General features: G+C 43.8%; 1 protein-coding gene across 1 annotated transcript in view; it reads left to right on the forward strand.

Annotated features, from left to right (window-relative positions):
- The window catches only part of itchb (itchy E3 ubiquitin protein ligase b), a 57,801-nt gene that overhangs the window by 1,667 nt on the left and 42,403 nt on the right, over positions 1 to 13,731 (forward strand). The window contains exons 2-4 of the mRNA XM_083656360.1: positions 8,957 to 9,046; positions 10,254 to 10,395; positions 13,277 to 13,401. Of these exons, the coding sequence (XP_083512486.1) occupies positions 8,977 to 9,046; positions 10,254 to 10,395; positions 13,277 to 13,401 (337 nt within the window). The 5' untranslated portion in view covers positions 8,957 to 8,976. The remainder of the gene's footprint in view (positions 1 to 8,956; positions 9,047 to 10,253; positions 10,396 to 13,276; positions 13,402 to 13,731) is intronic.

Consider the following 13,731-nt stretch of genomic DNA (forward strand, 5'->3'; position numbering starts at 1 on the left):
AGATGAAACAATTATTTTTTTCATATATTATTTATTTTAGTTAGGCTATTTATTTATATTTTTTCTTTGGTTTTTTTCAGGTTAAATTGTATTTAAATTGAAAAGAAATTCAGTATTAAAAAGATTCCCCCCCCCCCCCACCCCAACGTCAATGAGTAATCACGATAAATAATCGTGATCTCAATATCAGTCAAAAATAATCGTGATTCTGATTTTATTGAAATACTGAAATACTGCTTTTTATGCCTCCGCCGGTGATAGCCAGGCCGGAGGCATTATGGATCCGGGTTGTCCGTACGTATGTCCGTCCGATGTTCGTTAACGCGATATCTGAGGAACGCCTTGACGGAATTTCATCAAATTTACCTTAAACATCCACTTAGACTCAAGGATGATCTGAATACATTTTGGTGGTCAAAGCCAGGTCAAGGTCACTGTGACCTCTCGAACGCCATTTTCAAGCTTGTTAACGCGACATCTCAGGAATGCCATGGCGGAATTTCATCAAATTTGCCTCAAACATCGACTTGGAGTCAAGCATGAACTGATTAGATTTTGGTGGTCAAAGGTCAAAGTTCAAGGTCACTGTGACCTCACACACGCAATTTCCAGGCTTTGTGACGCAACATCTCAGGAGTGCCTTTACGGAATTTCTTCCAATTTGCCTCAAATGGCGATTTGGACTCAAGAATGAACTAATGGCGGAGGCATAAATCCGCGGTGCGGTCGTTCTAGTTCACCTTAAGTCTATTTATGTCTGTTATCTCTTGAAATGTTAGTGTTCTTATATGCAATGAATGTTCCAGGAGCTATTTGGAGGTTGACATTGTACTGTATGATTGATATCAAATGGATACAGACAGGGCCATGGATTTGTTGTTGTTGTACGGCAGTTATGATTCCATAAATGCAGCAGACAGTCAAGAAAACAGAGTTAGCCTATTAGCCGGCTAGGTTTGGACTGTTAGATCCAGAGATTTTGCTGACAGTTAGAGAGGTTTAGGTGTTAATGCTCTAAGTGGGGAAGCTTCTAAGAATCTGTCAAAGTGCACAACAGCCTTTAGGAGCAGATTTAGGAGCAAAAAACGACTCAAGAAAGGGCACAATTTGAACTCACACAAGTTGAACTTCAAATGCCTTAAAGGGCCCGAATAATATTGTACCGACCTGCATGTAGCTGGTTGAACAAGTCTTAACTGAAGGTAGGCCGTCTTAAAGTTCAGCGAATAGCCTCGTCTACAAAACCCCGTCAGCCTATTTGCGAGGCTGTGGAGTCAGCAGTTGCGATTAATTATTGACAGAGACCAAAGCAGACGCCAAAGTGAAAGTTTACCCAGAGAGAGCGCCTCACTCTTTCCTCCTCTGCCATGCAGACTGCACCAGAGAGACCACCTCACTCTTTCCTCCTCTGCCATGCAGACTGGACCAGAGAGAGCGCCTCACTCTTTCCTCCTCTGCCATGCAGACTGGACCAGAGAGAGTGCCTCACTCTTTCCTCCTCTGTCATGCAGACTGGACCAGAGAGAGTGCCTCACTCTTTCCTCCTCTGTCATGCAGACTGGACCAGAGAGAGTGCCTCACTCTTTCCTCCTCTGTCATGCAGACTGGACCAGAGAGAGAGACCGCCTCACTCTTTCCTCCTCTGCCATGCAGACTGGACCAGAGAGAGAGACCGCCTCACTCTTTCCTCCTCTGCCATGCAGACTGGACCAGAGAGAGAGACCGCCTCACTCTTTCCTCCTCTGCCATGTAGACTGGACCAGAGAGAGTGCCTCACTCTTTCCTCCTCTGCCATGCAGACTGGACCAGAGAGAGTGCCTCACTCTTTCCTCCTCTGTCATGCAGACTGGACCAGAGAGAGTGCCTCACTCTTTCCTCCTCTGCCATGCAGACTGGACCAGAGAGAGTGCCTCACTCTTTCCTCCTCCATGCAGACTGGACCAGAGAGACCGCCTCACTCTTTCCTCCTCTGCCATGTAGACTGGACCAGAGAGACCGCCTCACTCTTTACTCCAGACTGGACCAGATAGAAAGAGGAACATGCATTATTCACTGACACATGGTCATCGAGGTAACAGGGACACACAGCAAGAAGGTCCCGGGTTCGAACCCCGGGCCGTCCAAGGTCCTTTCTGTGTGGAGTTTGCATGTCCTCCCCGGGGCTCATATCCATTGGCAGGTCTGTCTTCTTATCGTCAAGCAGGACAATGAATGGACGTTGGACCTGTGTTCACTTCTATTAGTGAAAGGAAAATCCGCCCTTGTTAGTGATGTACCTTGTTAGTAGGGATGTTCATTTTGAACAATTTCCATAATCGGAATTTGGGAAAATTAACGATCAATTATCGATAGAGTAATAAAAAATATATATATATTGTGTGTATATCGTATGTATATATATATATATATATTTTTTTTTTATACTCTGTTCTGGTAATAACGTTGCGCGTTCTCGGCCAGCTATAATGGAGATGCCGCTGTGTAGTAAGAATATCAGACACTAGCGCTGTGGCCAAGTAAACAAACATGTCAGGTGTGAATTCCCCATGTTTAAAACAGTTTTGTTGGCACAAAGGCCCGTGCCCTGCCAGAAAACTAGAGACTATATGAAGCTCCACCTCATGTTAGTCGGCTGTGCAATGGAGTGGGGCGAGGAGGAACGAATTCCACCCAAACCTAGTAAAAAAAAAAAAAAAAAAAAATTCACGTGATCGAATTCATTCCTCAACGATCAATTATCGATTATCGATAATTGATGAACATCCCTACTTGTTAGTGATGTACCTTGTTAGTGATGTACCTTGTTAGTGATGTACCTTGCATTTCTGGGTCTGTTTTGCTGTTTGCTGGTGTGGTGTGTTTTTTCTTATTTCTGTGGATAACTGGCCAAATGTAGAGGACAGGACATGATGTCATAATCCAGATATTTCCATTATCTACAATGGAGTTGAATAGCAGCAAAAGTTTCACCTGTAAAACATCAACCGTAAAACGTCAGTTTTTGATGTCAGTCAAAGCAAGGGCTTCTTTTTTAGAGAGCAACCATTCTGCAGATTTTGAGATGTTCCAAAAATCACACGGGGAGAAAATCCATCCATGGTAGAAGACCGAGAGACCGGTTTCTCCATTAGACCACAATGCAAAGCAGACACACACAATACATTAGGGCTGGCACGGATCAGAAAACCCACGGATCGGATCGCGTGACGGATTTTGAGCCACGGATCACGGATTTTTCGGATCAGCAAAAAAAATAAAATCAGATTTTTTCTCTCAAAATTAGATTTTCGATTCGATTTTTTTATACTGTTATACTTCTCTAACCATTTGTTGCCCTGCACAGCTCAAAAATACGGTATGTTTTTCTCATAAGTGACACAATTTATGCTTTTACTCTGAAGGCAGAACAACCCAACTTCCTGTTTCAGCGTGGCGCTGCTTACTTGCTAACCTGCAGTCACTTGACACGGGTGTGAGTCTGGAAACATAATGTTGATGCTACGTTAAGCTACTCTGTGGCCCCACGTGTGGTTTTGTTGTTATGTGTCCTAAAGGCAACATTTGACCGTCCGGTGATAACGTGTTCGTGAAAAGTGTGCGCGCGTGTGTGTTGTGGCTCTCATTATATTGTGCAGCCCGCAACACGCTGATCGCATTCCTGTGCTTTTTCAGAGGTGTTGAAATAAGTTTGTTGTGATGCTGTCTTTATAGTAACCACTAGCCACAGCCTTCAGAGAGACTTTACAGCGGGGAGAATGGTGAGGAAGCTCACTTGTGCTTGCCATGATGATGCCTGTCTGTGTCTGGCGTTCTCATACACCAACGTTCAACGTTAAATGAAACAAAAGGGGGGCGGGAGGGGGGGGGGGGGGGGTCCGCGGACCATGGATGTTCCGACCCGCGTTCTGAACCGTGGGGGCTGATCCGTACGGGTCACGGATTATCCGTGATCCATGCCAGCCCTACAATACATGATGTATTTTGAGTAAGGCTAATTTTTTCACAAACTAGTTGGCTAGGCTGTTACCAGTGTAGTGTTGTCCACAACAACCATTTGACAATTTGGGTACAGTGTTTCCCCTAGAAAGATTTGGCGACGCTAAACTTTTAGCTAACCTGTTCGCATCTATGTTCGCAATGGCATCCCAAGTATCATCATGCTATTATTATGGGATGCGATGCGAACAGTTGAATTATGGGATGTGCGTTTCCCAGGCAACGACACACGTTGACACGTTTTGGAACTGCGCCGCACGCTGGCACGATGCTCCTAAAAGCAAAATGCTTATTGTTTTGAATGATTTGGCATCTTCTATTACTGTCAACACTGTCAACACCAGTATTGCTGTATTGTAATAATATGTCATAAAGGTTTATTGAAATTTTGGGGAGAGCAGGGAAGAAAAAAAGTTTCTTCTTCTTTTTTTTAAGTTCTTTTTCTGGCCTGGCGGGGGTGCCGTTGGCCTGGCGGGCCCGCCAGGCCTGTAGAATGGTAGGGGAAACACTGGGGTACGTTAGTTGGTTTGACTTTCATAACCTACAAATACCCCGACCTCAGTGTTCAAGTATAAATATTCTAAACAAACAGACCCCAGTTTTTGCTAATAGCCCGACAGGAAATATACTGGCGCCCAAACGGTTCCCTAGCAACAGAATTCCAGTGAAACCATCTACAATATACACTTCATCAACATATCTGTGGATCATCATAAGTGCACCGCATCCCCACAGAATGCCCAAAGCACCGTTTGAGCAGGGAGTGATTATGTGGGAAGACATACCACTCTGTATCTATCTGTTGTGTCATTATTACCCTTCACTAAGAATGAGAATAAATAGCAGGAGTGTGGGCATGAATGAACCCACGGCCTGTGTCCACACACTTAGCCTACATACAGTCCAGTGATAGAGCCACGTCACAAGATGGCTGATATACAAAAGGCATGGTCACACAGACCATTGTCTTCCAGAGTAATAGCTGTCATTTTACTTCCTCCCATGACGCAGCAGGGTGTGTGTGTTCCTGCATGTGATGACTCAACAGGTTACTAAAATGGCCCATTTCCACCGCAGGTAAAATCGATAAATGGTCTCATTCCACCGGTAAAAACCGTCCCAGCCCGGGTTGAGTTGGGGTTGAGTCGTGCTACTTTTCGTCCCTGCCTCGTCGGGGTTCTAGGGCTGTGAACCCGGTACCATACGGTGACGTGAAAACATTGTTGACGACTGATTGGTCAGGCAGAATCGTGTTTACTCTGTCTATCTACTGACTGTCAATGCAATGCTGCATACCAGTTTAGTGGGCTTACCTTCTCTTCTGTTATGTTATTTCCATCAGTCTTTTGTGTTGCTGCCTTCACCTCTGGTGAAATAAAATCGTGGCGGTGGTTTCAATTGTTTTGAGAGAGAAAAAAGTCCGCTGGTCAGGAAGCCCTTGTAGTTGAGTGCAGCGCTCCGCTAGGCCGCAGGCGGGTCTTTGGTGAAGCCACGGTCTTGCCTGGTGAGAGGCTGCCGGTGTAGAGGCTACTCTGTTGCGCCTCTCCCGTCCCCGCGCAGCGCATGCATGTGAGTTTGACTAACAACAAAGTGATATCCATTCTCCTGGCCGATTGTCACATTCGCCCATGTACACTGTAGGTCATTTAGAGGCACCAGTATTTCATAAACAGTTTAAAAGTTCTGTGGATGGATTTAATTGTAACGTTATGTTATAGCCTACTTCGGCTATAGGCGGAGGACAGATATGCGGTCGCTATGACGACCAGCTGTGGGCGGGGCTGGGCGGGGGCAGATGATCGGCGGTCGAAGCAGAACATCCATCGGGCCGAAACGAGTAGAGCCGACTGGTGACGAGCTGTGCAGGGCAGTAAAATGTGGTGGAAATGAGCCATAACAGAGTGCCAGGGCCAGGCAGCAGTGTGTGTGTGTGTCCTACATGTGATGACTCAGCAGGTTACTATAACAGAGTGCCAGGCAGCAGTGTGTGTGTGTTCCTGCATGTGATGACTCAACAGGTTACTATAACAGAGTGCCAGGGCCAGGCAGCAGCAGTGTGTGTGTTCCTGCATGTGATGACTCAGCAGGTTACTATAACAGAGTGCCAGGGCCAGGCAGCAGTGTGTGTGTGTTCCTGCATGTGATGACTCAGCAGGTTACTATAACAGAGTGGCAGGGCCAGGCAGCAGTGTGTGTGTGTTCCTACATGTGATGACTCAACAGGTTACTATAACAGAGTGCCAGGGCCAGGCAGCAGTGTGTGTGTTCCTGCATGTGATGACTCAACAGGTTACTATAACAGAGTGCCAGGGCCAGGCAGCAGTGTGTGTGTGTGTGTTCCTGCATGTGATGACTCAGCAGGTTACTATAACAGAGTGCCAGGGCCAGGCAGCAGTGTGTGTGTGTGTGTGTTCCTGCATGTGATGACTCAGCAGGTTACTATAACAGAGTGCCAGGGCCAGGCAGCAGTGTGTGTGTTCCTGCATGTGATGACTCAACAGGTTACTATAACAGAGTGCCAGGGCCAGGCAGCAGTGTGTGTGTTCCTGCATGTGATGACTCAGCAGGTTACTATAACAGAGTGCCAGGGCCAGGCAGCAGGGTGTGTGTGTGTTCCTGCATGTGATGACTCAGCAGATTACTATAACAGAGTGCCAGGGCCAGGCAGCAGTGTGTGTGTGTTCCTGCATGTGATGACTCAGCAGGTTACTATAACAGAGTACCAGGGCCAGGCAGCAGTGTGTGTGTTCCTGCATGTGATGACTCAGCAGGTTACTATAACAGAGTGCCAGGGCCAGGCAGCAGCAGCAGTGTGTGTGTGTGTTCCTACATGTGATGACTCAGCAGGTTACTATAACAGAGTGCCAGGGCCAGGCAGCAGCAGTGTGTGTGTGTTCCTGCATGTGATGACTCAGCAGGTTACTATAACAGAGTGCCAGGGCCAGGCAGCAGCAGTGTGTGTGTGTTCTAGGGATGGGCATCGAATTTCGAATTTTCGAATAATCGTTGTTATTATCAAGGTCGACTTTTATTATTGAAATTCGAAATTCTAATTTTTTTTTTTTTTTTTTTTTTTTTTTTTTGAGTGAAATGTTGCATTGTCTCCCCTGATTCTAAGTATAGTCAAATCGCTTGGTTTGAGCAAGTAAAACAATTTTTATAAGCATTTTAAGCAAGGTTTATGGAAAAATTAATGGCAGATGAAATCCCATGAAGAGGGAGAGGGGGTGACTTTGGCACCCCTTTGGCACTCAGACCTGAGCCTACTAAATATTTAATGAACCACTCATGATTGTCAAAACTGTTTTTTATTTTCGAAAATGTCAATGTCATGTAACATGTTCTTTACTTCAGTGGTGCAATGCTTGTTTGAGCTAAAAATCCACAGCAGAAGCTTTTTATATTAATTAATAAAGCCGTAGACTTAGAATCAGGGGAGACAATGCAACATTTCACTCACAATTTTTTTTTTTTTTTTTTTTTTTTTTTTTTTTTTTTACATTTTTTTATTTATTTTCGAAATTCGAATTAAATTCGAATTTGGCCAGCGAATTTCGAATAGTGTTTTTGCTAGAAATGCCCATCCCTAGTGTGTTCCTGCATGTGATGACTCAGCAGGTTACTATAACAGAGTGCCAGGGCCAGGCAGCAGCAGTGTGTGTTCCTGCATGTGATGACTCAACAGGTTACTATAACAGACTGCCAGGGCCAGGCAGCAGGGTGTGTGTGTTCCTGCATGTGATGACTCAACAGGTTACTATAACAGAGTGCCAGGGCCAGGCAGCAGTGTGTGTGTTCCTGCATGTGATGACTCAACAGGTTACTATAACAGAGTGCCAGGGCCAGGCAGCAGTGTGTGTGTGTGTTCCTGCATGTGATGACTCAGCAGGTTACTATAACAGAGAGCCAGGGCCAGGCAGCAGCAGTGTGTGTGTGTTCCTGCATGTGATGACTCAGCAGGTTACTATAACAGAGTGCCAGGGCCAGGCAGCAGCAGGGTGTGTGTGTTCCTGCATGTGATGACTCAGCAGGTTACTATAACAGAGTGCCAGGGCCAGGCTGGATTAAGATTATCCTCTTTATGGGTTTGAGATTAGAACCGGCCTGTTCTCTTATCAGGGTATTGAATGGGATTGTAAGCAGTCGTTAATGCTGTCGAGTGTTCAGCATGAAGGACAAGAAAGGAGGAGACTTTGGACTTTGGAGATGCAGATGGTTGCTCAAGGCTGGGTACTGGTAGGATGTTTTATGGGCTCATTGGCAGGGTTTGGCATGGAGAACCGCTTCCAAAATTCTGATTCCAAAGGAATACATTTTTTTGATTCTGCTTCTTGATAAAAAAAAAAAAAAAATCGCCAATACATACTTGAAAATCTGAGTTCCACCCAAACATATTAAGTGGTGGACACGGATTGCTACATAAAGTGTTAATAAAATCTGTTGAACTGTTGATGTTTACAAAGGTTCATAATAAAGGAGTAAGGACAAGCAATGTTATGATAATATGAATCTGACTGCATATGACTGGTGTAATGGTTTTTAGATTTATTTCTCTCTCTCGCTCTCTCTCTCTGTGCAATAAGCCTGTGACCTGATTTGAACCCGCCCCTCAAATAATCTGAATTGTGAATCGTTAAGAACCGGGAATCGACAAGCAGAATCGGAATCAGAATCCAACCGATCCCCAACCCCTACTCATTGCGCCGTTTGACCTGGTTCAGATTGGTTATGTCACTGCGTCACTGCCAAGACCTTCATTTTTCATGAGTGTCATGTTTGTGGTGTGCTGGGGAATGTGGATGACGTCCACTGTGGACTTGTGCGGGGGTAGTGGTGTTGCTGTTTGATCCAAACGAGCCCATTTTATTATTATTATTATTAGTTATTATTAATAATAATAATAATTATTATTATTATTATAGGTGTGTGCTGCTCTCATGATGCTCTGTCTGTGCTGCAGGTCTTCACCAGCCCTATGTCATGGCCAGTGGTGTCACCAAGCCAGGCCCCTCCAATGGCTTCCCTATGAAGGCACAACTACAAATCATTGGTAAGTCTCTGATCTTTATCGCTACGAATTAGGGCTGTCAAAATTGCCCCAAAATCATATTTGAATAATCCCTCTAAACAAAATATATTCGTTCTAATATTCATATAGGAACAAAACACATTGAGAATATATTCGAATACTTTTTTTTTGCGTGCGTGCGTGGCAAGGCAAACCAATACAACCAGAGAGCTTATATAACTACTTGGTAGATTTATTTGGACATAATGTTTATTTTTATTTCAACATAAACATTGTTTTTTCGCTATATTTATTCAGTCAGTACGAATACAGTAGTAGCCTACACTTTTGTAATGTTTTTAAATAACCAGGCAAGTGATGTATGTTTTTATGTTGCCCTCTTGGACAGGTTTTTTTTACCTGGTTAAATGTAAAAATAAAATAAAAAAAAGGAATATACATTTTCATTTTCGAATATTCTTTTAATTTTTATATTCAAATATATATTTGAATATAGAATATTCTTTGACAGCCCTACTACGAATAGACGTTAGAACAAATCAAAGACGGAGCTCTAACATCCCCTTGGCTCTATTTTGGTTTGTGTGATAATTATTAATTGTCTAGTGATGTAAATATGTTATTCAGGGTATCCGCAGGGTCTTGAAAAGTATTAAAAGCTGATTAATCAATTTAGGGAAAATAAAGGCCCCTAAAAAGTATTACCGTAATCCATTTGATGAGGTATTACATTTTTTACCTGGTTGTGTTATATGGGCATACATGTATATCCTCATATCGATCGCAGACCCCTGAATTGAATCAAAATTGTTTCATTGCAGACTTTGTGATATCAGAAAATATATCATTGTCCAAAGAATCTATATAATATCGTATCATTGTGAAACTTGTGATCTTACACCCCTGTCGCTGATGTGACGCAAGTGCCGATCAGTATATTGAAAAGGTCTTTAAAAAAAAGGTCTTAAAATGTATTGTATTTAACGTCATGATTCCTGCATATACCCTGTTATTACGTTTGGCTGTTAACCGATTGTAGCTTTTGTCTTTCTGTGCGTTTGTCTTTTTTTATTCATTTTTTGTCTTTATAAAAAAAAAAAAAATTATGTGCTATCCAATTCAAGTTCTTCATGATATCGACCTTTCAGTTCCAGAATTGTAGTCTTCCCTCCCCATCTGCCACTTCCCTCTTCCTCACAGTCTCTCTGTCTCCACTCGTGTGTTTCAGTGCTGTCAGCAAAACTGCGAGAGAACAAGAAGAACTGGTTTGGTCCCAGTCCTTACGTGGAGGTGACGGTCGACGGCCAGTCCAAGAAGACAGAGAAGTGCAACAACACTCACAGCCCCAAATGGAAGCAGCCAATCACTGTGTGAGTCAGAGTCCCGCCCACTTCACCAGGCCCATTGGCTGTTGGAATAGGGAAGCGGATACATTGACCGGGTTACGAGCTCTTTCTGATGTCGTGGGGTTAAGGCAGTGTGCCTTTGGGAGAAACTTTTCATCTTTGCAAAAGTGAACTGTGTTAGGTCAGGGAGGACGCAACATCAAATGGGCCTATTTCACAGCTGCCATTTTGTGTCTAATAGGCAGGGTAAACACAGGTGCATTTTGTGTCTAATAGGCAGGGTAAACACAGGTGCATTTTGTGTCTAATAGGCAGGGTAAACACAGGTGCATTTTGTGTCTAATAGGCAGGGTAAACACAGGTGCAACCCAGAGTCGTGTAGATAGAAGAGTCCCGACATCTCCATTCACTCCAATGGACCAGTTTTTTACTCTCAAGAGTTCCAGGAAGTCAGGTCCTGGATTAAGCAGCACTGTCGAGTTGCAGCAAAATGGACAGTTTGTGTTGTACTCTGAAAGGGTTCCCCCCCCCCTTGAATCAAATTGTACATTATCAGCTTTATTTTAGCATGCAAAAGTAGCGCGAGACCCATTCCTGGCTGTTCATTGGCTAATGAGTCTCGCATTTTGGTCCTCCGCTGACGCCACTCTCTCTCTAGAGGACACTAGTGCAACCAACTCACTAATTAGGGCCCCGGCACTGGAACACCTAAGTGGACTGGAAGTTGGAAACCATAATTCATGTTTTGGTGCACCCTGTGCTACTTCCTGCCTTTTAGACACAAAATGGCTGCTGTGAAAAAGGCCCATTCATCCCGATGGCAATTTGACCTTTGAGGCAGTGGTGGCCCCGGCCCAACGGTTAGAGAAGCGAGCTTGTGACCGGAAGGTCGTCGGTTCAATCCCCGGGACCGGCAGGATAAAGCTGGGTGGGGAAAGTGAAAAGGCAGCGCTTGCCCCTCCCTCATTACCACCACTGAGGTGCCCTTGAGCAAGGCCCTTAACCCCTAACCGCTCCAGTGGAGCTGCTCAGTGGCCAGCAGATCAGACTGTGGTTGTACTGGTCAGCTTCCAGGTGTGAATGTGAAGAAGGCACTCCTGAAAAAGAGAGCAACAGTGAGACTCCCCCTGTATAAATAACAAAATAAAAATAACCCTTTTTTAATAGAACAGTCAGCTTTCATGGATGAAATGCTGAGTTGACAGATATCCACACTGACAGTAATGACTATCAAATTTGCGTTCTTCTGTACTTATGCACATACCAAGACCTTTCTCCAAAGCATACAAAACGAGACTTCCGCGCAAATTTATCAAATTGATGGTGACAACCTGCGTGTGATCTCAGAATCAGAATCAGAATCAGCTTTATTGGCCAAGTATGCAAACACATACAAGGAATTGGGCTCCGGTTAGCTTTGCTCTCAAGTACACACAGAGTACACAAGTACACACATATAGAGAAAAATAAAAAAGGAGAAAGAAGGTTACACATAGTCAAGGCAAGAATACTTTGTAAAAAATACTTTGTAAAAATACTCTTTTTACAGTGACTGCTATATACAATGTAGTAAAGTGGCCATTTTTAAATATGAATATATTAGGGAGTGTACAGTCAAAGTGTACGGTAGGTGTGCAACAACGTTTGTGAACAAGGTTTATACAGATATTGCATTTTTATATATGAATATATAAGGGGATGTACAGTAGTGCAACGACGCTACGTAGGTTTGTAAACCAGGCTTATACGGGGATTGCATTTTAAATATGAGTATATAAGGGAATGTACAATAAATGTGTGCAGTAAAATGTGCAACTCTAAACAACAAGTTTCGTAGACAAGGATTATGCAGATATTACACGGTACACGGTACAGTTGTATGACGTTCAATGTGAACGAGGCTTGATCTTTATCGAGACGTCTTGCCCCGGGGAGTATTCTTTACCAGTGACTCACCAGGTTTGGGGAAAACCTCTTTGTACAGTGCAATTATGAGTTCCACACAGTGGAAGCCGACACAGTTTACACGGAAGACAAACTATGACTTGCATCACTTTACAAGTAAAATGCCAAACAGTGGTGAGAGAGCGAGTGTCTGGATCCTATTTCCAAACCTATTTGTATAGTCCACTACTATACAGCACTTGTGTTCCTCTTGTCTCCACACATTCACACATGAGTGCTTAATTTTAGCCTGCATCTCCTGGTGTACCGTGCGCAGTAACCTTCTTAATATAGAGTTCTTCTACGGTTTCACTTGCTCCTGCGCTGCAAAGTTATTATATAACAAGTTTTTACTATACAAAATATATATATTACAAAGTTATTATATAATATATATATATATATATATATATAAAACAAGTGTTTACTATGGGACGTAATCGGACCTGAGCCCACTGTGTCCAGAACCGTCTTTTCCTGGGTGTTCGCTAAACAACTGTCATGGCGATGGTTATGGACACTCACTTGTCCCCGAATAGCTTATGAACTTGTCATTGTCTGGGGTTCCCTTCAGGACAGGACAAAGGCTTTTATGCGCTCGCAGTCCACACAGCGGCTGATGGATTGCAAAGTGTACTAGCTACTCATTGAGTAGCTAGTAGCTAGTAGCTACTCAATAGAGTAGTAGCTAGTAGAGTAGTGAGTAGAGTACTCATTGAGTAGCTAGTAGCTACTCAATGAGTTTTATCGGGCCTAGATTATGGAGAAGCGTGCATATAGAGTATAGAGTATCGATATTTTCCTGGGTAACGGTATTAGAGTTGAAAATTCTAGTATCGTGACAACCCTACCCACCAGGTACTGGTCTCTCATTCATAAATCAACTGCACTGCAACCAGCAAATTCATTGTTTCTTTTGTTTCTGCCCGCCCAACAACACGCTAAAAACACGCGTGGACAGGATTGTGACTCCGTTCAGCAAGCTGGTGTTTCGCGTGTGGAGCCACCAGACCCTGAAGTCAGACGTGTTGCTGGGCATGGCCATGCTGGACGTCAGCGACACGCTCAAGTCCAACGACATGAAAAGTGAGTGGACGCTACACACACGCACACACAGACGCACGCGCGCGACATTCTACCCTATATATTTGTGTGTATACTGTCGTTTCCTGTCTTGAGCCTTACCGCATTACTATTAACACAACTCAAACATGGTGTGTACACACGTGTACTGCACACAAAAAAACATTTCACTAGAGCTGCAACGATTAATCGATTAGTCGATCGACAGGAAATTAATCGACAACTATTTTGATAATCGATGAATGGTTATGGGTACAATTTTAAGAGAAAAGGTAAAAATTCTCTGATTCCAGCTTCTTAAATGTGAATATTTTCCGGTTTCTTTACTCCTGT

This window comes from Poromitra crassiceps (genome assembly GCF_964638095.1).
Source record: "Poromitra crassiceps genome assembly, chromosome: 20".
Taxonomy (NCBI): domain Eukaryota; kingdom Metazoa; phylum Chordata; class Actinopteri; order Beryciformes; family Melamphaidae; genus Poromitra; species Poromitra crassiceps.